We start from the raw sequence: 25,118 nt of genomic DNA, 5'->3' as shown, positions 1-25,118 counted from the left end.
ACATGTTTTTTTATGAGAAAAAAAAGGAAAAGAAAACATTGATTCAGTGATAATTATTGTGTGGCAGCCTGGCAGAAAGAAAAGGGGGAAGTAAGGAGAAAGGGAAATACTATTTTTGTTTGTGCCAATTATTATTAGGAGTTTAACAATATTCATGCTGTAAAATGTGTCTATTTGTTATTATGTCTTTTGTGGTAAAGATATTGTTATTGTGTCATTATTATGCTGTTTGTGTACATTCTGTTTACTAAAAGATAAAATAATTTAGCATTTATTATGTTAACATATTATCTTTATTAATTATTTATCAACCTCTGTTAAATAAAAGTAATAGATACGAGTAATGTTGGAAGATGATAGTATAAAATTGTTTAGATTAATAACTATTAAAGCATAAACGAGAGAATATACCAAGTTAGTTTCATACTAATTTATCTTAAGTTTAATATCATGTAATATCTAGATAGAGAATAAAATATCTTATTGTATCATAAGATAATTTATCTCCTCCGTCCATTAAAAGTATGACATTTATATTGTTTAGTTTAGTTTTAGAAATATTTTTATAAAAAAATAATTCAATATGTCACGTGTCAAGATTTTAGAGGTTGAAAGAGTTAACTTATCTCATTATACCAAAAAATACTTTATTCTAATATAAGTATATGATTTTAAAGACTTGTCATTCACTATTTATTTATATTGTTTTTAAGTGTAATATGTATTTGTTGTTACTTAAAGATTTTAAAGAATTACTACACCATTCATACAATATTAGTATATACATTATTTTCTCTTGTTTTTTAATGTAATATTTATGTAGTATAAAAATTTATACAAAATTATTATATTATCCATTATTTATTTATATTACTTTTTTAAAGATTATATATGATATATATGAATTACAGATAGTAATGTGGTAATGTATAAAAATCGTAGTAAATATAATTTATCTCCTATGATTGTTACCAAATAAATGAGTGGTCATCCCCTGTCATCTCATTCTCATCCTATATATAGCGATCTCTCACAACAGCCCATTCCATCACCCTCTTCTCTTCACATATATATCTTTAACTTTTTCTCATAACAACCCACCTCTGTGTTTTTTTCTGCACTCACAACAGGTACCTTTCTCAATTCTCCTTTCTTCCTTCAACACTTTAGGGTTTAACCTTAAAACTATCATGGGTTTCTCTTTAAACCGTCGTGTAATGGCTATAGATTATTTATCTTCGTTTGTATCTTTGCACACCACTTGTTTTACTCTTACCCCATTATGCTTCATTTTATATGCACTTGTTTTATGCTCCTTTCAATTCAGTACTTTGATCTGCACAAATAGATTATACATTAATTTCCACCCCTTTCCAGGTAGCTATGGACGATGGGTTTTTTTTCTCTCTTCTTTTTTCCAGCTCCAAATTCGAAAGATTGTATTTTTTAATTTGAAAAAAATAGTTTTTTATGCCAACTACAATGAGTCAATCATTTTCACATGCTTTCATTATTCTATTGCATTTTAGTATCTTTCACTTGTCCTTCCTTAAGGGTGTTGGGTTTTTGAGGGGAATGAAGGGAAAAGGAAGGGTTCAAAACCATGAAATACACTTGTGACATGTTCTTAAGCCTTCCCTTCTTACATGTTTCCGTCTAAAACTCAATTCGCAAATTGACCCTAATGTTGTCTTTGGGCCTGGAAGATTTTGTCCATGTTATTAGGAATCTCTTCCTAGCTGAACGATGGAAAGTCAAATTTCCTATTTCCTTCATAAGTGTGATACCCACCAAACACTTCCTAAAAAGTAAAAACAGTAACTTTATCCTCCTGCTGTCACTTTTCCCTCTGTCACACAACATCCCCAAAGTGTAAATTGTTTTGTTTATGGAGTTGTATGCTGCTCATGTTTTGAACTAATTCTTTATGTTTACGCTTATCTACGTAATTCATTAATTGTGCAGAATGGGAAGTAGTGGAAGAACTGGCTATGGTGATTATACCTATGAGAATCTTGAGAGAGAGCCTTACTGGCCATCAGAGAAGCTTAGAATTTCCATCACTGGGGCTGGTGGTTTTATTGCCTCACACATAGCGCGGCGCCTCAAGTCCGAGGGACATTACATTATTGCTTCCGACTGGAAGAAAAATGAGCATATGACTGAAGAGATGTTCTGTGATGAATTCCATCTTGTTGATCTCAGGGTCATGGATAACTGCCTAAAGGTTACTGAGAAGGTTGACCATGTTTTCAATCTTGCTGCTGATATGGGTGGAATGGGTTTTATCCAGTCCAACCACTCTGTCATTATGTACAATAACACAATGATTAGCTTCAACATGATTGAGGCGGCTAGGATTAACGGCATTAAGAGGTTAGTCATGTCAGATATCATTCCAGCTTAGACTTTTTTGGACCAATATGGTATGAACATTTATGTTCTGATATCAGTTATAGAGCTGAAGCTATTGGCACTATGAATTGCCTTTTCATACTCCGATACTCTTCATTGAGCAATGATAATAATTTTGTAAAATAAAAACATAAAACAATGATTGGTGAATAAGAATGTGAATAGTTAATTTGTCGTGTGGCGATAGCGTTACTTCAGTTTTATTCACATGGTTATGACTTATGAAATACCTTATCTATGACAAAATCTTTTTATTTTCAGGTTCTTTTATGCCTCCAGTGCTTGTATCTATCCTGAATTTAAGCAGTTGGAAACTAATGTGAGCTTGAAGGAGGCTGATGCTTGGCCTGCTGAGGTTTGTTGGTGATCCTTTTTGTTGTTGTTTCTTAATTTTCATATTATTTGGGATTAATGTGTTTAGTTTCATGACTGTATATAGCCACAAGATGCATATGGGCTAGAGAAGCTTGCAACAGAGGAGTTATGCAAGCATTATAATAAAGATTTTGGAATTGAGTGCCGCATTGGACGGTTCCATAATATATATGGCCCTTTTGGGACATGGAAAGGTACGCTCTTAACTGAATTGCAAATTTTTGTAGTTTTGTCTTGCCCAATGAGTGAATTAGCGGATGTTTTTTGTTTATTTTGGTAACCTTTTGGATTTAATAAGTTGTTGCTTTGTTGTTTTTGTCGTATACAGGTGGCAGAGAGAAGGCTCCTGCTGCTTTTTGTCGAAAGACACTCACTTCCACTGATAGATTTGAAATGTGGGGAGACGGATTGCAAACACGATCCTTCACCTTTATTGACGAGTGTGTTGAAGGTGTACTTAGGTAAATTCTTAACTGATATTATGGCACATGCAGCTAAATTCATGGGTTCTTTCTATGGATTCTTGTTTGAAATTAAAATTTTGGGTTTGCGTATTTTATGAATGACGAAAATGGAGCTAGTAGGGTAAAATGTTAGGTTATGCTATGGAGTTTTCCATTTATTACTAGGTTTCCTTGCAAACCTAAAACTAGGGCTAGCTCAATCACTATTATTGGATTAAATAAGCTAAAGGAGGGATTTTCCGCCTTTTACATAATTTAGGATTGTCGTATATGGTTCGATAGGAAAGTAAAAGCGTCTACCATGCAAACATTAACGCGTTTCATCTATTTCATGAGGTAGTTCTTATTATATAATAAGAGTTAACATTGTGCTCTGTTGATGTGTTCAGATTGACCAAATCAGACTTCCGCGAGCCAGTAAATATTGGAAGTGATGAGATGGTGAGCATGAATGAGATGGCTGAGATTGTTCTTAGCTTTGAGGACAAGAAAATCCCTATACATCACATTCCTGGCCCAGAGGGTGTTCGGGGTCGTAACTCGGACAATACACTGATAAAAGAGAAACTTGGCTGGGCTCCCAATATGAAGTTGAAGGTATTAATAATAGTAATAATTGGGTGAAATTACCTTCCTATTTCCAAGTTCAGATTTCAGGTTTAATTTGTTGATCAGTCATAGTTCATTGGTCATTGCACCTTGTTCAGCATGATGATACCGTTTTGTATAAAATGGATTCTCTCTTCTGTTCTGTCTTAAATTTTTTTATCCAATTTGGGCCGTTCATCTTCTTCAATAAAAGTAATGGCATGTTTTAAGTCGTCTACTCACTTTAAACATTGTAGTTGACCGTATCCTACTTATTTGCGGTATCATGTGTTTTCTCACAGTAATCTCAATTCCGACATTGTAGGATGGGCTAAGGATTACATACTTCTGGATTAAGGAGCAGCTAGAGAAGGAGAAAGATAAAGGTATTGATCTATCACTCTACGGGACATCCAAAGTGGTGCAAACCCAAGCCCCGGTTCAACTGGGCTCACTCCGGGCAGCAGATGGCAAAGAATGAAGTGGTTAATGCATCTATAGCAGTCACCTAATTGTTTCAAGTGAAGAGTTGGCTTTAATATTGCTTCAATTTAGTAGAGTTCTCTGGTTATGGTTATTTACCTGTTAAGATTTGTTATATCTGCAGGAATGCTCCTATTGTATGTTATATAGCCTCCTCTTTAAGGCACTGCTTGAGCTGTTCTGTACTATTTCATTTGACTCTACATCATCGATTAATAAACCTTTACTTGTTTCTTCCTTGTGAATTGAGGCCGTTCCTATCATAAGAAGATCTCATGGTAAAAGAATAAAGGGTTTTGTTTTTTCTGAAGGATTGGACTTAACATTTCCACTAACAAATCTCATTCACATTCATTTGGAGCAATAATCATTTTCATTAATGGAGAGACAACTACTATAAAAATTAAAGGAAAAAATACATAGTAAGTCATTTTCTATCTTTTTATATATAATGAAAGAGTGGGAATCCACTTACTCAAAAAATATGTTTTTTAAACTTACTCTTTATCATAGCTATCAATTTTATGTATATGTAATGATTTAGATCTACTCTTTAATTGAAACTATTGAATTTCCATAGAATAGATGAAGAATAAGTTACTCTTGGAGTAAATGGATCTCTCCTCATAATAAAATAAAATAACACTTTTGTTATTGAAAATACAAAAGAAATTAATATTTACATCATTCTTCGTTCATCGTTTGCATATGACAATTTTATTAGGCTTCTCTTCCTTTTTTGGCCTACTTGACTTCTATCTTCAAATACCTTATTCGGAAAATGCATTTTTTATTCGGCAAAATCTTTCCTAGAAACAAAGAGGGATTTGAACCAAATAAACAGGTACCAAAAGATACATCCAAAACATTATTAGTGTAATGGATTTGTCAATAGGATTCACCATCATTCACATGATTTTCGTTTTGGATGAAGATATAAGTGGTCCAAATAAAATGTGGACATGGATATATTATCTGACGTGGTTAATTTGTGAGGGCTAAACTTAACTGGAAACATGGATAACGTGGAGGCACAAGTCTAAAATCAACAAAATGCACTAAATGTAGCTTTTTAAGTCCAACGCTTATGAAAAAGACTTGGGGAACATGATATGACTTGTAGCACATAAATGACATTCAAAGTGATTCATGGAAATCTAGAACGGTGCTGTTTTCCTTCGCCAATGATCAATGTAGTGGACCATCGGGGGCATGCCATGTTGTGTGCTTCCACATGATCAAGTTCGAATCTAGTGGCATCTACCAATGTTCTAACTTAGATTCCTCCATTGCCAATGTCATACAATTCAAAATTAGTTCTAACTTTTAAATATGGAATTTTGTTAGAACATATGCCATAGCGTTCCATTATTATAGGGTATGAGAGAGTGAAGAGTCACAAGTGATCACGTCTTGAACCAAAATCTTAAGATATTAATTCTATGAGCTTTTTTTACTTATAAACTCTTTCGTTTCTCCTCGTATATCTAATGTGATACAACTAATAAACCCAACAGAATTAATGATTGATAATAGGAATAAGTTTTGCCTATCACACATTTTTTGTTAGTATTATGGTGATTTTTAAAATTGAACAACATTATTTTTTATGTTTTCAATGACAAAAATATGATTTTATAGTAAATAAAATAATAAAAATATTATTATATGTTATCCTTTGTTTGTTATTGTGTAGCACTTGATTGAGAAGATCTTTACTATAGTTTTGTCTACCATAGTTTTAATTGAGTTACAGGTTTATATTATAAGAATATAGAAACAGTTTCACAGCTTCAATTTTGCACTTATTATGTAAACGACGCCATACAAGTAAGTTAGTCCTGATTAGCTTGTGTGATAATAATGTTTCGTTTTCCCTTAAAAGAAAAAATTGCAATTGCACCTATTATTTCTTATAAACGTGACTAAAAATATACAAGTGAACAAAATATGATAAGTCACCATAATAAACTTAATATGATCATATTGGCCCACCAACTTAATATGATCATATTGGGTGGAAGCAAGAATTTGTTTTAAATACAAAAACTGATTTATTTTACTCCACATTCTTTACCTATATTTTTAAAGAATAGTAGAGACCTACTTTGATCCTTAAGATTTTAGATCAAACCAGCCTAATTTAGAGATTTCACATGTGAACTAATTCAATCTATATGTTACTGGTGCACCCTTTAAGTTAACAGGAATGTACATAAACCATTTTCTAAAACCCATTTTATTATGGGAATTTTTTTCATGACCAAACTTGTCCTTCACCCATTTTGATTCAATTTTTTACAAACAAACTCAACCTTATAAGACATAAGATCCATATATAAAGCTCTATGAGCGTGGCATTTTTCTTTCCATAATAGCATGACAACTACTACAACCACTCCTAGCTGCACTCAAATACATTCCCGACATGTGCTTCATTGTAACGAAGTTGAGGAATCTTTGTGGTATACACTCTTTCAATGTCCAAACAACAGATATATTGGTTTCTATGGGGTTCTAATACTGCCCCTGATAGAAGAAATAAGAGCTCAAAAACTGGTGATGTGATTTGGTTATAAAACATGATCGTGGACACTTAATTAACTTATATTAGCATGTTGTTTATGAGATTATCAAGGTGTGGTGTTACTGTTTTAAACAATTATTTTTGGAGTTAGTATTATACTTTTGTTTCATTTCTTGGGTAGGGGTTAGGAGCTGAATGGACTAGATATTTTAGAAATGGACATGTTTCACTTGGATTTGTGTGGTCTATGTAATGTATTGATGCAAACATATATGTTTCACTTGTTATTAGTGTGTACTCTTTTTCCAGCTTTAGCAGATATAAAAATGCGAGTTAGGTTAAAAATATGCGTAATTATACATGGTAAAAAGAAAGAAAATGGTCTAAAAAAGAGAGAAAAATAGTTGTACACCGAATATTGTACAAGAAATTATTGGGTAGTGTCATATTAATAATTCATGACGCTGAAGGTATACACAGATTATTGATTCATGATCATCAATACTTACGTTAGCTATCACATCGGCACATCCCACATATTAACAAAACTTTGAAGGAAGAAACATTTTCCCCCCTCTTCATGCCATACCCTTAACGTCATCTATTACGTGATTCGGGCAAAGTGGCAGAAAAGGATAGACACAATTTATTGAAAGATCGAAGAAATTTAGGGCAGTGCCTCAGATTCATGGTCCACAATTAATGATAATAATTTCCTTGTCGCCCTGCTGGTCATGATTGGAATTTGAACTTGGATGATGCTAAGAGATTTATATTCATAGCAACTGTATTCTGAAGAGGGTTGGAGTTTCTCTTTTCTGTTTGGGCTGTAGCCCCTTTCAATCATAAAAAAAATCATGGCATATACACAATGTAATAGATCTATATACGTTATTCTTCAAAATTCACAAATAATACCATATATGTTAAAGAAAATTTGTGAAACTAGCTCAGGACTACAGTACTTGGTAGAAATGGAGAAACAATGAAAGCAAAACTTTTCATACTATTCGAAGAAATGCAATGTTAATAATTAGCCAACAATGATTGGGCTAAAAAAATAGTGAAGTTAATGGGATGGTGTCAGTCTCTCTGTTACAAGTTAATCATATATTAACATGTTGATAAAATAAATATTTTAAAAGCAAAACGTAATAAAATAGAGCATTCTGATTAGCTTAAGACATGAAATGAGATATCGTGTGAACATGTGATCTCTATCCAATTTAATGAAGGGTGTATTAAGTCAATACATACCAATTCTTGTGTGATGTATATCGTAAGGAATATCCTGATTATCCTGAATTATTGTTTATATATTATTGATTGACCCCTTTGAATATATTATTTTTAATATTAAACAATATACCATATTATACTTTTCCCATTTAAAATATGATTTTAATACATAAACACATACACAGTATTAAATTTTTATTTGAATAGCAAATTAAATAATTAAAATAGTAACTGAACCATGTTAGAAGTAATTTTTTAATTTGGATTTGATAAATTAATTAATCAAATCTAAACCTTTAATGTCCATATCAAATAACTTTTGATCTCAAAACTCTTGTACCACTTCTATCTAGTTAGCCATGTGCCAAACTGTGGCCGTTTTTCTAAAATTGTCCCTGACCCAATATAATCTCCCAACCCAACTTAGACTCGGGTGCCTTTCATTATTATTCTTTGTCAATTCTAGAGTTTCAAATTTTGCAAATGAAGGAGGATAGCTTATTTTTTTGGAAAACAACATTGAGTATTTAAGGATATTTGAGAACGAGATAACGTGATAAAACATAAATTCTTATATTACCGATTTTACACATATTTTTCTTTTGTCATTTTTTCCTCTATGGTTATCTCATTTCCTTTCCAGAATTCAGAAGGATTCGAGATAATTTTCATCAAATTTAGTCCGAAGAGTATAAGGTACAGATATGTGATTCCAAAATTAATGTATGCCTCATCGAAGATAATGCAAATTATACATTACCAGGACTTAACTGATGCAGAATTTTTTGATATCCAGCATATGGTGTCTCTAGTATCTACCTTCTCTTTCCTTTGATTTGATAGAGGGATCTAAAAGTACTGTGTGAGTGTTTAGATTAGTGGTACAAATAATAAAACTCTGATTGGCCGCAGTAATGATTTTCATAATATAATGAAGTCTGTAGAAAACTAACATAATTAATTTAAAATCTAAATGTATCTCCGAAATGAGGGTCACTTTTATTTAAAATAAGCCAAATAATATTATGATGAGTATATAAGGGTACCGAAACCTATTACACCAGGAGCTACACTAAGGTCCTTATAATTGCACCTATTAATATATGACTTAGGACTCAAACCAAAATAGGATCTGTGTTAATTGGTGGATTCAAAGTGGGTAATTAAGTAGCATATGAGGTAGATACACATAAGACTACAGATGAGGAAGAACAATCGATCAATTCAATGTCTAATTTCTACAGATCTGGTATTTGGGATTCCATCATCATTCATGAGGTTCATGATAAAATTGAAACATAAAAAAATACAGACAAGCAATTATGTGATGAACAAAAATTATTTTGTCTCCAACCCAAGGTTGTGAGGACTCACCTAAACGCGTTATTGTCGCTTGAATCCTCAACCTATATGCTACCATCTGTTGCTTCTTTCTTTTTGAATTCGGATTTAAATATAATCTCCAGATTTAGCCAACATAGAAGAACACATTAATTCAGCCATCCATAAAAACATGCATATATTAATAGGGGGAAATACAATGAAATAGTAACTGTATATACAAATAAATATCACATAGATATAAACTATAAAGCCAAAGGGAGATAATTGAAGAAACCTTACAGCAATACTGAATGAAATTCTGGTAGTGGATCAGAAAGCAAATTAGGGTTTCTATGCTTCCATTCAACAGGTGAAACTGCCACATGATCTATTCTTACCGTAACAAAAGATACAAGGTAACATCAGATCATGCTGGCAGCTTCAACTATTTCAAGGGCAACATAAGAGACTATATATATATATGAGCCTCCTTCTCTCCATGACTCCTAGAGCTTATTATCTGCAACCTCACTTTTAATTATCTCGCTTATTGGCTATGACTGTGTGTGTATATATATAGTATGTAAATGTAATATATATATATATACACACATATCTTGACATGTACTCTTTCTACCACTTCTTTTTCAAGTAAGCGTTGCAAACAGATAAGAATAAGAGTTATGAGAAGATTGCAAACGTATAGCTAGAAAAGGCATAATAAAGGTATATGGTTCCGTTTTAGTTTTTGGTCTCCTTCTTTTGTACGTTTTATTTATCAGGCTACATTTGGACCATCTCTGGTTTTCACTAGCCTAGTTTTGTTGTTTCTATTGTCATCTTTTTTGTCTCATATCACTAAGATAGATCACTTTCTCTCTTCTTTTTTCTTTGTATTTTTGCAATAATGTATACTTATACCTCACATGCAGCGCATATGTTTATATATAGGTATAAAAGATAAAAAAAAAATTAAAAAAATTAAGTTAATATAGTTGTATCATAATGGTTTGTTGATCCTCTCAAAAACATAAAAAAATATTTCTGATTCTCTCCTGTTTGGGAGAGGGAGAATGTATATTTTGTTGAAAATTTTGCATCAAAGGGATGACAAAATAATATATAAATGTGTGTCTGGCTACACTTTTAAGAAGATAATAAGTTACTCAATGAGATTAATTTATAAAAATAATCTAATGGCCTTATTTCATTAACGAGAATTAAAAAATATCCTAGCTTGTAAACCAAATTAGATAAGTAAATGTTTACCTGACTTAAAAGCTAAAGATTTTAAGTTATTTTTATTTATTAGTAAGTTGATTGAAGGATTTTATTAAATAATTTCAATTCAACCTAGAAATATATGTATATATATATATTTATATTGTCAGTGCATAAATTTAATATTCAAATTTTAAACATATTATTTTCAAATTTTATAAACTTTTGAATTCATAACCCTAGAGGATATACTTAGTTAAGAAATGTCAAACAAGGAGAAAGATGCATGCATGTGGTCCTATTGTTGAAACGAATTTAATAGTATCACGCTCACGCTACCATATGCAATATTCTCAAATGGCTTTTAAAACTTTGGTACCCTTTCACGCTAGCTTTTTCTTTTCCTTTCTCTGTCATATTGTCTGTGTTGTATGTAAGGTTATGCATCAATTGGAATGAACCAAATAGACTATGGGTGCAATAAGTATATGGGGGACCATTCTTGTAACATAAGGTTCATTCACACAATTACACATTAAGACAGAAAACAATGAAACAAACAAAGGCAACGCAATTTCAAAACTTTTTCCTTTCTACAAGTGATAAAGTAATCTACATCATTAAACTCAATGTCACTCATTGATTAATAGCCTTTAGCGTCCTATACGATAGTATATTTAAGAAAAAGTATTATTGGCACCGAGTAAAGAACAAATAAATAAAAACTCATACTTCATTTATTCCTTTTTAAGTATTATTTAAGGTTTTTCTGCACCAACTAAAACTAATCTCCAGATAACTAATATAGTATATGTATACTCAATAGCATAGTAAACTCAACGTTATACTATTGTGGGTAGAATTCCTAACAATTAACACACTTAATTCTGAGATAAAATAATGCAATCAATATATATAAATAGTAAATAATACACTTACGAAATTATATTGATAATGCATATATATTAAAGTTAATTGTTAATTATTTTCCTAATTTGACATTTCATCTCCTCACTTTATAATAACAATTACTTTTATCTCTCTCCACAATTGGTTATTATTGATAAATAAAAATTAGTATTTATATTGAACTGTAAAGCATAAAAATAAAAGTGATAGTTAAAGGTTGGACTATAAGAGAATATAATTTTTAAATTTATTATTTTCAATTCAAAATTTTATCTTTAATATATAAATGAATGCCTAAAATAATTATTAGTAAGCATTTTCAAAAGAAATAAGAAGTGACATCTTATCCGACATATTTCTTTATTTGGTTTTGGTAATTATACTCCAGAAAGTATTAGTTAATAACGGAAAACATATTTTTTTATTATGAAATTAAATATATCCGTTTTCAATAACTAAACATATCACTTTCTATTATGAATTTGTCAGTTTTTATTTCTTAAGCTAATTAGTTAGCAAGATATTATTTGATGTTTCCGAACGTATATAATTCTTTACTCCTTATATCAATTTCATGATTGAATTAAAAAATAAAATTGAAGACTTTATTTTGTGGGATTGAAGTAGTGCCACAATAATGTGAGACAATGATATTTTCCATTAGCATTTACATTCTTTAAATGATGTTTTGCGACCGACATTTACATAGGTGCAACTTTCTATTGATGCCTTTCTCTTTTTTATCGAAAGAAGGATATGATAGCTTTACACTAAAACTTTCCTACCTAAACTTCCACTCAACCCCCATTTATCTCAAAGTTAACCTCAAACATCATCTATATCCGACTTTGATAATGATATTAAATTAGATGAACTTAACATAGTGCTTCTCATAATTATGACAAAGGAGGTTTGTGTTTAAGTTTAACTGACATGCGTACGGGCCCAATAAATTTATAGTATATTTTAATATTAATAACCGAATACTATATTTAAAATAAAGAAACATAATATTTTGTTGCTAGTTAATTTGAGTGATCGCTTATTTTACTTTTTTTTTAGTTTAATATCTTTTATATACAATCACTATATTATCCACCATTTTTATAATAAATGATGATTAAATATAAATGATAAATAATACATTGATAAAGCATAAAATTCATAAAATTAGTTTATATTAACCTATCTATATATAAATATTTATTGAATCATAACTCATTAAAATATTATAATAAGCTTTTAAATAGTATTACCAATTAAATGTTGAACTATGTGAAGCTATAAGTTAGGCTATGTAGAGCTATCTTTTAAATTCCACTTTCTGTCCAACCAATCAAGGATTGAGAGCACTCAACATTTCTTTCCCCCAAACTAAATTTGTTTCTCAAAAAAAAAATTCCCAGCTACCAAACGAAGCAGCAGTTCCACGTGAGACTTCAAAATTCATAGATTTTATAGAAATTAATATAAAAGTTTCAATATATATATACATATATATATATATATATACATATATATATATATATATATATATATAATGTAAAAAAATAGTCTACAACTCATGAATCCATTACAATGAAACTAATAATACATTCACTAGTTACTAAATTATATTTTTAACCCTAATTTATTACACACGTTCTTCACATATTGCAATTAAATATTAATTTAACCATGTATATAAGTTAATTATACTTAATACTTTTACTATATATTGAATATCCTTAACTCAAATTCTTTATTCTCCCCTATGAAAGGAATATATTTATTTTGATGTCATGTATTCATCCCCTCAACTTATTTTTTTATAGGAAGGGGAGGGAAGGGAAAAACGCAAGCAACAAATGCTTGTATTCACTTTTTCACTTGTATTACCTGCAAGTAACAAATAGTTATATCCCATAATTTAATGAAAATAAACATTGAAGCACCAGTGGTCTAGTGGTAGAATAGTACCCTGCCACGGTACAGACCCGGGTTCGATTCCCGGCTGGTGCAATTTTTTTTTTAAATTATGGCTATTTGTGATCACATTCATTCTGCCAAGCCCAAGTTTGAAACTCCTTTCTGATTTATGATACTTTCTCCCTTTGTGGACTATAATCTCCGGATACTCTAATTTTATTTTCACTTTTGAGTGACAATTTAACACACGCAACCATTAAATTTCTAGTATCAACACATGATAACACATTCATATCTTAAAAAAAAAACATTATTTTCCTTACTGTATATCGTATCATCCATATAACAATCTTCAACACAATTTGCAGAAGAATAAACTTTTGGTTAATAATACTAACTAATATCATGTATCATGGTAGGGTTATATAATTGATTACCAAGTAAGTTGTCGATAGTGGATTACAAAAATGGGCATTTTCTTATGGTATACATTGATCATCAAATTTTGAATATAACGTATGTAGATTTGATTAAAACATAATTTTTTGTTACTACAAAAGAAACATGTGCTCCTTCCATTCCTTATCTCTTGTAGTTTTAGGTTTTCTTTTTTGTTTCAAAACTTCTATAGTTTTACATTTTCAAGAGGGTTGATAAAAAACTATCAGTTTTACCCCCCTATTAAATAACTACAATTTTCAAGAAGAACATTTTAGTATAAATTCTCTAAATAGCAACTAAATTAATGATTTCTTAATCTATTTATCAATATCTTAATCTGCAGAAATAAGAAATGAAGAGTGTAATATTTATACACTAACTGTATAAAGACTTATACACAATCATTGTATCATCTACTATTCATTTGTATTACTTTTCTTCAAGAGTCAAATATAACTGAAAATGAATGGTAAATGATAGCATAAAAAACTCCTACATTGTCAGTGCATACATATTTTTCTCATTTATGCATTCATATATGGCATTTACATTGTTCCTCAAAACACAGAAATCAAATTGATTAAACTAATATCATTGAAGAAATAAGTGTTGATGATAAATGAAATATTAGTGATGTCATTGTACCTTTAGTGAAGCAAAAATTATTTCTAATTAGTAGCTAACTCTTCATATATACATCCCACAATCAAATGTAAGGATTGGAGCACAACCCTACAGTCCCTAGCCTTGATTAATTATGCAAGGTTGTGGTTCTCATATTAGAATATTTAAAGTTGATGATAAATGGTCCAATGCACAAAGTTTTACTTAGTGAGATATAGAGAGAATCATTACACAACATGTTATGTAATTTTGTTCTGGTATATCTTCCCAAGCAATAAGAAGTGTCTCTTGAGATCCATTCCCAGATGTGAGCCACTCTTGGAGGGTGGCATCCACATTGGCCATTAAGACACTTGCACCTGCATCATTGTATTAAACTCCAAATTGGCATCAATCGACCCATCATATTGGCCACAGACTCTCTCAATGATATCATGATGCTTACTATAACATAGAAAATGACTCATGAAGTGATTAATAGTTGAACTAAAGATTTTATTTCAATTTAAGCCCTTTGACTTTTAAGAGATGTTTCTAGAGGCTTTGTGTATGGTATGACCGTATGAGTTATAAAAACTTTAGTTATACAAATGACAGTAGTTTTAAATTTTAATACCATACAATTTGGTAATGACATCTAGGATATTGTGGTGTATACAACCAATCACATAGATCAGGTAGCATGAGATTAATTGCCATAGTTGAACCAAAGGTCCCATATTTTAACCAACTGCCAATTATTTTCTCTGTTTTCCATAATTGGCATTGCTTTGCTATCTGCTTCCCATGAACAAGAAAAACACACATTCAAGTATATACATCCACTTTGATCCCTAAAGATTGTGCAGTCAACAAATTGGTTTTGAAAAAATGAAAACCCTCACTTGATCTTTTACAGACCAAGTCATTTATCAATTTGGTCCCCGATTGAGGACTAATATGACAATGTAGGAATCAAACTAAAAGATGAATTGATGTTTCAAGGATAAAAAAATGAAGGGTTTTATGTACCTGACAATAGAAGCTTGAGAATAATGCAGTTATTCACAAGAACACTTGTGAATTGCGATCAAGTGCTTAGTTCAGAAAATAATTATTTATCATGCAGCTAGAGAAACAATTAACTAAGTTAGACCCTCATTGGTGCAGTTAGGGTAATATTCCTAAATCATAATAAAACTGAACTAGATGACACAATCAACACAACAGTCTAACTCCTTCCATTTTCACCCTTTCAAGGTGATTCCGACCTCAATAAGTTTAATATATTACCATAACATGTAAAAAGACACAATAGACAACCATGCAGATTGAATATTACCTCTTATCACATATATGGTCACAGACTATCATGCATGAAGTTGAATATAACATTTTCAATCAAAATTTCTAGATAAGGAGCAAACTTGAATCTACACTTTCCACAGGTTCAGTGATCCTCAATCTTCTTCAAACCCTTCATGTCTGTTGTTTCAACACTGCATCAAAAGTAACATTTTTTAGGAAATTCATGTGTGAATACTTTATATAACCAGAAAACGGGCCCTTGAAATGTAGATCACACTTCAAACAAAAAAACTACATGAATGAAACTGTTGCATTCATTATTTTTCAATCCACCCCTATTCTCCAGGGAAAAGGAAGGGAGAAACCACAACCGAGTCAATTAAGTACGGTTCCAAAATCAAAATGCTATAAGTTTAAAACATAATTTCACATGAGCAGTTCTTGGATAAAAAATGTATATAGATGAACTTAAAGAACATCTGACCCTGTGCCCTTCATGTTGACACTAAAACTGCTCAAAAAAATATGATAAATAATTATCACAAATCATTCAAGGTGTTTCAGAGCTTTCCACATTCTTTGACCAATCAACAGAGATAGGGAGCAAGGAAACTAGATATAATGAGAGATCAAAACTTACGTTGAACCATATAGCAGGATCTTCTGAACTTTTGTGAGCTCAGAACCTGTCTGGTTGTCCTCAACAAAAATTGTCAAGCTGATCAAGTTTAACACAAATTAGATGCTACTCCAGGCAGTTGGATAGTAATAATGAAAAGGACTTCCAAAATGAAGGAAATTAGCATACCTGCGGACATTTTGGAATTTCACATACTTCAAAAGCACTGGTTTCCCCTGTCATGGTACAAATTGAATAGTTGGGGTTTCAATTAGTCCAAACATGCTTGGAAAAGATATCATAGAGTGGCATTGTGAAATACATCATAAGAATGGAAGAGGAACAGTAAGTACAGAGTTATGGATTGACTACCTTAAGGTTTTCCAAGGACAAAGCTGCCACATCACTTGGTGGAAAGTCATTAACATTACTGTCCATTAATAAACAATCAGCAACCAATTTAATTATTGGACGCAAGTTCTAAGACAAACATCAATGGTTTTGACCAAACTATACCTGAATCCCATATGCTCCTTGTTAGAAAACAACTTCACTGTCTTGGGGCCTGAATTACAACATTAACTCCAATTATAATCATGTCAACAACAAAAGCAGTGATAATATTTGAAGATATGTGCAGTGAGACAGAATCCCATCCATTTTATGTTCTTGAAAGATTTTCTGAATCCTCAAAATATAAAAAGAACAACTCAACACACGAGAATCCCGCATAGTGAGGCCCAGGAGGGGAGATGTACGCAGTGTTATCATGACAAGTGTAGAAGGTTTTTCAAGATTTGAAATAAGGTCATGAAGCAGAAACCTTATTGTCATATCGAATCCTCAAAAGATAATTTGGTACATTTGGTCCTCAAATGATATTTTTTTACATCAAAATAGTAAAAAAAGTTATGGTTTACTATATGATTTCTTTAAAAAATTTAAAGATCAAATTGGGGGTTTCCTCTGTGCATGAATAATTGCATAAATAAGAAAGGGAAAAGTCCAAAAACACCTCTTCGACTTCGGTTGATGAGTAACGAGTGATCCCATCCCTAAATTTTCAATAATGCATAAAAAGGTACACTTCCATAAAAACCATTTACAACTACATGGAAACATTAAAACAAACTCCCCCAAAGGTTTCACATAGGGCATTTATGCTATTATGTGGTAAATAGTGTCATGTAACATTCAATAACGCAACTTATCAAAATAAACCATGCTTGAAAAACAAAATTAAGCAAGTAGTGATAATCAATGAATATTACCTTCATCTTCAGGACCAACAATAACAATGGAATTGAGTTTGATGACTTGTGTGAAAGGAATGTAAAGTAAAAATTGCTCATCTGCATCACTCTCCAGATGCAACCCATCATCTTCTCTATAACCCTATTGGAAAAAACACAGAAACAGAAACACAAGTAATTGTTATAAACAAACTTGATTTTAAAAATATAATGAAATAGGGAAAGATGGAAGTAATAAAAGTGGGTACTTGTTTGAGAGCATTGGGGAAAGAGTGAGTGGAACTCTGATTGAGGCATTCAACACTAGACCAGTCTATGAAATCTAACAGATCAACCTGTTTGGTTAAAAAACAATCCAAATTAGTCATTGAATGAAAGAAAGAAGAAGAAGAAGAAGAAAAAGAAGAAGAAGAATAGAGTGAGAATCATACTTGACCGTTTGGAATAGTACTTGATGCTGTTGAATCCCCGGACATTGTTGAAGGACGAGAATCAAATACCAATTGGCTTCAAAGTTAAAACTAACCCCGCTTCGCGAATAAGGTTATATTCTAGCATTAAACGACGGTGTTTCATTCCTCGTCACAGCGAATTGGGCCTAAAACTTACTTCATACCGGCCCGCTCATGCCACATAAAATTTGTAACAAATCAAGTTAAAAAATTGATTTGTTTTAGGGCTTAGCAGGTCATATTTTTTTTACTTGACTTGGCAATGGTTCAAACTTAGAAATATGCTTTTTGGACCTTGTTCTTGTTTGGAGATGGGGTTGGTTGGAGCTCAGCTCTGTCTCTTGAATTCAATCAAGAGTCAACCTTAGGTGAATATTTGAAAAGACATTGTGATACTCAAGTCAATATATGTGAAAATATGTATAGGAAAGATATATTGAGAGAATGTAAGGGTAAACTTCATTTTGAGGAAATAGAGAAGTTGAGTAAAACATATTACATAGTGGGTGCTTTAATTAGGTATGTTTGCGGTCCATTTGGATCGTTTTTTAGGCAAAAAATGATCCGATCGAAACACGTAATTAACATGTGGTCTGGATTGGTCTGATCTGTTTATATTAAGATGTCCGATCCAAATATAAGATGTCCGATCCAAATATAATATGTGGTTTCGGTTCGGTTAAATTGCACTTATATTCAAAACTCATAAAAATGACTAAATATCAAGCATAAAACAGCAATAAAAATAGTGTTCAACAACATTGAAACAACATTAAAATGTGTGCAACAATAGTATAAGTAAACAACATCATAAAATCGTAATAAACAGTTAGACAATAATAATAAAAGTAAAAAATAGTAACAACAACAACAAGATATCAATAATAACAAGACAACAAAACAACAAGATATCAATAAGAATAATATGAGCATTTGTAACGTAATTTTAACAGTTACAATGTTCTACTGATGATTAATAACAATAATACTTTCACAACAATAAAATTGATAATAAAACACCTAGTTAGAATAACACTTGAATCCTCCTCATTTGGTTGTGGGATTGGTTTAAGTTCTAAAAAAATGTATCAAATATAATCAATATGATTTAAAACATAGCAACATATATATAAGTATGTGTTATAGAATATAACCAATAAAATATAGGTACAATTTTGGAGTGGGGACTTAAGATTAAGTTTGGAAAACACTTAAAAGTATTACATGCTTAAACTTTACATACTATTTTGGTCTGGTCTGGATCGGTCTGGATCCAAGAGGTGAAACCAAAATCCGAACCAGACCAATCGGTCTTTAAAAAATAAGTCCAACACGATCCAAATACATTCGATTTTTGCGGTTTCAGTCTATTTTGGATCGATTTTCGGTTTTATTGTTGGACCGGTCTGGATTTGAACACCCCTAACTTTAATCATGACGAGTTATCTTGCCAGCTTTGTCCAGACTGGTGTGGGCTGCTTTATCTGTGTCAGGGAACTCTGCTATATATGTGCTCTTGTTAACACAATATTTTATCTACAATGGGTCATTTTGTCATGCTTCTCGAGAATGCTATAACAACAATTTAGGTATGTCCTTACTACATGGTAGAGGGTAACCAATAGTTTTCAAACATCATTTTCATATTGTAAAAGTGTTTACGATTATCATGCAACGTGTCAGTATTTTAGTAGAGGTTGTGGTTTTGCAGGTGTTAACTATGTCATGTTTTGTCATTGTTGTCCTATCCCTTAGTTAGGTCGACCATATGCTTAGTAATGTGTTATGGTCTAATGAGTTGGTTAGCGTTTGACTGGTCTGAATATCAGGATAGAACATACCCCAATTTATTTTATTTATTTTTTTCATAACACCCATAATACAAAATACACCTCTACTCTAAATGCTGAACCACAAATATACATTTTTCAAATAGAAATTAGACATCAGAAAAATTCTGTGTAATTATATTTAGATATAGGTAGTTGTTTGAACATATTTTGACACCTAGAGTGGGAAAAATGTCTGAAACCTTAAACTCACATTAGTCACATAGCGGGCACACAGACCCAACACCCAAGGCCCAAAGTTTGTTAAACTTCGGAATGATATCTTCTTCTTGGGAGCGGCACTCTGCAACTCATGCCAGAACAAAACCCAACATAAAATCAAGCTCCAGTGGTTTTCACCTTTCTAGGTAAGTCTTAAGTTACTGTTTTTGAGATTTGTTTTGGACTTTATTGTCTTGCATCGTGTTCTTTTTCTCGCCAAGTTCTATTATTTAGAGATAAAAGAGTGAAACTGCACCATTCGGGTGAGACTACATCAAAGTTGAATCTTAGTTCTGCAAATTAGGTTAGTGAAATCAAATGATTCGTACATTTCTCATTGCAAGATTAACTGCATCATCATTCACTCAGCGCAGCCGCACCCAAATCCAATTGGGTTCTCTGCTGCCATACAATGCTTTTATTTTCTTTAAGTCATTCACCTCAGGAACTTCTTTGAAATCTGAATCACAAACAAATCACCATAAATTTCACAACTTTACTGTTTCTTACCTCATCAATTCATGTGGGTTGTCTCCTGATTTGGCTCTCAAAATCTCCAAAAAGATTAAATTGAAAAACCAAGATGGGCCAGATGTTGTTCTTGATCTACTCAAGAATTACGGGTTCTCCGAAAAGCAGTTATCTATCTTGATCAAAAGATTACCCTCAGTGCTTTTAGCTGAACCTGACAAGACCCTTCTCCCAAAACTCAAGTTCTTTCAATCTATTGGGATGTCAGAAATTGACCTTCCCAGAATCATCATCGGAAACTGTTCACTATTAACACTAGGCTTGAAGAACAACATTATCCCTCGTTATAACATAATCAGGAGTCTCCTTCGCAGTGATGAGGAAGTAGTTTCAACTTTGAAGCATGGGCCGAGGTACTTTCACGGTTATGAGGTAATAAATGATTCAGTTCAGAACATAGAGGTTTTGAGACGGCTTGGCTTGCCTCAAGGTTCAATCTCTCTATTAGTAACCAATTTCCCTAGTGTAGTGTTTATGAAGCATTCAAGATTCAATGAGGCTGTCGAGGCAACGAAAGAAATGGGGTTTGATCCCATGAAAACAAATTTTGTTTTGGCACTTCAAGTACTTGCAAAGATGGATAAGGCAATGTGGAAAGCGAAATTAGAGGCTTTCCAGAGGTGGGGTTGGTCCAAAGATATTTGTCTTGTGGCTTTCAAAAAGTATCCCCAGTATATGATGATTGCAGAAAAGAAGATTATGAAAACACTGAGCTTCTTGGTAGAGAATATGGGTTGTTCCTTAGAAGACATTGCTAGATGCCCGGGGATTTTGAACCGCAACCTGGAGAAGACATTTATCCCTAGATGTGCAGTTGTTAAAGTTTTGAAGTCAAGCGGTTTGGTAAAGAATGATTTGCACATAGGTACCTTTATGATACTTTCTGAGAAAAAGTTTTTGGAGAAATATGTGACCCGATTTCAGAAAATTGTGCCTCTACTATTGGATGTGTATGAAGGTAAAAAAGTTGGCTTGATCATTTGAATATACTTTACATGGTTTTAAATTGCGGCTTTGGTGGTCTCTTCGACTGTACTGCGGAACACTTTTGCATCATTGTGTACATTGTGGTAAAAGCAACCTTAAGTGCAATTCGAAAACACACTTCAAACTTCAAATTTTTTTAGTTAGTTGTTCTTGATTGCAGAATTTGACTATTCATGTTAATTTTTTTGCTGGTAGTTTTAATAGTTCCAAATCCATGTTTATGTAACTAATGGCACTCTCAGGATACCTTCAATTTCAGTATGGAGGTTGTTTTGTTTGTTTTCCGTTAGCACTTACCAGGACACATTGAATTGATTCGTTTCTTTTATACAAGTATAATTTTATTATTTATTGTTCTTTAAATGCCTTTTGTGTGAGGTGATGAGTGTCAACAAAACAAAGTGAAAATTTTAGTAATCTCCAATGAAGAACTTCTGTTATAATGTTCTACAACTATTTCCATTAAGCCCTTTCAGCTGAAATTTTCACTTTGTTGTGTCTTAATGTTATAGCTATTTCATGTAGTAATAATATGTTGATGTTATTGATCTTGTTGTTTTAAAAGGAGGGTAAAAATGAAGAATGAAATACAATGGTTAGTAATAATGCAATGCTGATGACAATAAAACAAGTAATGGCAACACTGCAACATAATGTGTATATTCACTGTACTATACACTAGTCATCTTATGTTGATGACTGAACCTCATTTTTTATTTTTGGTACCAAGGTTTGACAAAAAAGTCTACGCCCAAATAATGACTCTCGAAGGCCTATATTGTACATGCTAATAAAATGAGGCTACTATTATTACACAAAAGAACCATGGATAACAATCACATAATAATTCAGCAAATAATGCTAAGTACAGTGCCACCAAGAACAAGTAATCTCTTTGTGTACTAGCTCCACATTACCATACCAGTGGACACCAACAACATAATTATCCAATTGAACCACCGAGGAAAGGTTGAGCTTGCTGAGGAAAATACATAAAACAGACATACCAAAGGTTAGCGAATGTTTGAGTCTGTGTCCGAATTAGTTTTTGAAGGGTTATAGAAGGATGAGAATGACTTGAAATACTCTTCTTTCTCATTTAAAGTTTATCTCGCAAACAAATCTTAATAATGAATGATGACAACTGTACTTAAGGTTATATATCATGGGTGATTTGTGGAGTCATTTACGAATTTAACATCAATAAGCAAGAAAAGTATATGAGTAGAGTCCAATCTCACCTTGATTAGTGCCACCACCAGTGCTACTGGTTGAATTTGAAACTTTAATTCCAAGTCTGGAACAATCAGATCCAAGAGTACCTTAATGATTACAAGTCCAAAAAAGAAAAAATCTTTTTATTCAGTATATCAATATTTTGTTATCATTTTTCAATACAAAAGATGGGCTTTGAATCCTTACATTCACTGTAACAAGGAAAAACGGAAATGTTGAGAAGATTATAGTAACTGGGGTTGCATTTACAACCATATGTATATGTCTTGTTCTTGGTGCATTCACCTACCCCACAGTACGCCCAGTAGCATGCTATTTTCATTATTGCATAACAAATTATTAGAAAAAGAGAAATCTATAATCAATACTAATGTTACCAGTTCTAAAATTTACATAATGTCGATGTATTTTTTATATTATTAATAGACAAGAATGTATCACTATGTACTTTATAATAATATAATACTTGAGTTGATCAAATATAAACTCTTAAGCTTAACTATAATAACCAATAAGTATTTATAATCATGAATAAGTAGCGTAGTACTTACGATCAAAAGCTGATAAATTGTGTGGAACATCCTTCTCTGGAACTGGAGGTGGCGCTGGCTGGCAACCATAGTCCAAGCTACCTACAGATAATAGAGCATGTTTTTATTAAGGTTTGATGTGTTATCTTTATAGACATCTCACAAGTGCATATCTTGTTTTCAAGTCATTAGTACTTATCTCCATTGTCCTCTGAAAACCGACCCAGAAGAATAACATAAATGAGGTATATATTCATACTTTCTAGCCTTAGAGACAAACCTTAAGTGGGTTGAGTTTGTATTTTACTTTTAGAAGATATAATGAGCAATTATGAGTATCAATTATATTATGATTATACCAACTTTGGTATTTGTCATGTAGGTGTGAAAATACCATCATGATGACGTTCATAAATACACAATTTATCTTCTAAAGTGCACATCTTATGTAAAAGTAGTGTTACTTACAATTAGGAATGACACATGGAAGAAAACTAGTAGCATATGTATCATTATCTTCATTTCGGGTTCTCTTCCAACCAGATTCACATTCACACAAGAAGTTTAATGGGTAACTTGTATTCACTACACAGCTTCCTTTTCCACATTCCACTTCATCACAAACTTTACCTGAACACCCCAATCAATAAGCCAAAGTTATTTAAGCTATTAAGTACTAATTTATTCTCATTTCATACATTAGATAGTTAGAGAAAATAGAAAGAGTTTGTTCTTTTTCTTTAAACAAAAAAATGGAAAGAGATGAGTTAAGCACCAAGAATATCATCAACAAGATCCCCTTTGGTAGTAAAAGGTAGCATCACCATGAGAATCATAGCCATAAGGCCCAACAACCTAGTGCAACCCATTGTGATAATGTGACTAATAGAATTGGAGGGTGTTTGATGGAATGAAGAGTTTGATATGTTCTTATAAATATTAAGAAGATGATGACCAATCGGTCTTTAAAAAATAAGTCCAACACGATCCAAATACATTCGATTTTTGCGGTTTCAGTCTATTTTGGATCGATTTTCGGTTTTATTGTTGGACCGGTCTGGATTTGAACACCCCTAACTTTAATCATGACGAGTTATCTTGCCAGCTTTGTCCAGACTGGTGTGGGCTGCTTTATCTGTGTCAGGGAACTCTGCTATATATGTGCTCTTGTTAACACAATATTTTATCTACAATGGGTCATTTTGTCATGCTTCTCGAGAATGCTATAACAACAATTTAGGTATGTCCTTACTACATGGTAGAGGGTAACCAATAGTTTTCAAACATCATTTTCATATTGTAAAAGTGTTTACGATTATCATGCAACGTGTCAGTATTTTAGTAGAGGTTGTGGTTTTGCAGGTGTTAACTATGTCATGTTTTGTCATTGTTGTCCTATCCCTTAGTTAGGTCGACCATATGCTTAGTAATGTGTTATGGTCTAATGAGTTGGTTAGCGTTTGACTGGTCTGAATATCAGGATAGAACATACCCCAATTTATTTTATTTATTTTTTTCATAACACCCATAATACAAAATACACCTCTACTCTAAATGCTGAACCACAAATATACATTTTTCAAATAGAAATTAGACATCAGAAAAATTCTGTGTAATTATATTTAGATATAGGTAGTTGTTTGAACATATTTTGA

The 25,118-nt window shown here is 32.0% G+C and overlaps 4 protein-coding genes, 1 long non-coding RNA gene and 1 other non-coding gene across 6 annotated transcripts; 3 read left to right on the top strand and 3 right to left on the bottom strand.

Annotated features, from left to right (window-relative positions):
* LOC109336358 (GDP-mannose 3,5-epimerase 2-like) lies at nt 999-4,570 on the top strand. The gene is made up of 7 exons (XM_019572906.1): nt 999-1,130; nt 1,966-2,376; nt 2,677-2,770; nt 2,855-2,984; nt 3,119-3,251; nt 3,644-3,851; nt 4,168-4,570. Exons 2-7 carry the CDS (start codon nt 1,967-1,969, stop codon nt 4,321-4,323), a joined length of 1,131 nt encoding a protein of 376 aa, XP_019428451.1. The 5' UTR covers nt 999-1,130; nt 1,966; the 3' UTR covers nt 4,324-4,570.
* On the bottom strand, nt 9,302-10,302 carry LOC109335233. Its single transcript, XR_002106185.1, has 2 exons — nt 9,715-10,302; nt 9,302-9,551 (listed from the first exon to the last, which is right to left on the bottom strand). It is a non-coding gene; the product is annotated as an uncharacterized LOC109335233 (long non-coding RNA).
* On the top strand, nt 13,475-13,545 carry TRNAG-GCC. Its single transcript has one exon. It is a non-coding gene; the product is annotated as a tRNA-Gly (tRNA).
* On the bottom strand, nt 15,667-18,232 carry LOC109336453 (PITH domain-containing protein At3g04780-like). Its single transcript, XM_019573062.1, has 8 exons — nt 18,108-18,232; nt 17,925-18,011; nt 17,695-17,818; nt 16,940-16,988; nt 16,796-16,853; nt 16,613-16,659; nt 16,445-16,522; nt 15,667-15,995 (listed from the first exon to the last, which is right to left on the bottom strand). The coding sequence occupies exons 1-8, from the start codon at nt 18,150-18,152 to the stop codon at nt 15,947-15,949; spliced, it is 537 nt and encodes a 178-aa protein (XP_019428607.1). The 5' UTR covers nt 18,153-18,232; the 3' UTR covers nt 15,667-15,946.
* On the top strand, nt 20,498-21,694 carry LOC109335426. The gene has a single exon (XM_019571561.1). The coding sequence runs from the start codon at nt 20,498-20,500 to the stop codon at nt 21,692-21,694; it is 1,197 nt and encodes a 398-aa protein (XP_019427106.1).
* LOC109336452 lies at nt 22,294-24,356 on the bottom strand. The gene is made up of 6 exons (XM_019573060.1): nt 24,239-24,356; nt 23,932-24,093; nt 23,485-23,565; nt 23,120-23,245; nt 22,939-23,019; nt 22,294-22,676 (listed from the first exon to the last, which is right to left on the bottom strand). Exons 1-6 carry the CDS (start codon nt 24,330-24,332, stop codon nt 22,600-22,602), a joined length of 621 nt encoding a protein of 206 aa, XP_019428605.1. The 5' UTR covers nt 24,333-24,356; the 3' UTR covers nt 22,294-22,599.

The sequence above is a fragment of the Lupinus angustifolius genome, chromosome LG20 (assembly GCF_001865875.1).
Source record: "Lupinus angustifolius cultivar Tanjil chromosome LG20, LupAngTanjil_v1.0, whole genome shotgun sequence".
NCBI lineage: Eukaryota > Viridiplantae > Streptophyta > Magnoliopsida > Fabales > Fabaceae > Lupinus > Lupinus angustifolius.
This window is presented reverse-complemented; position numbering and strand designations above follow the sequence as displayed.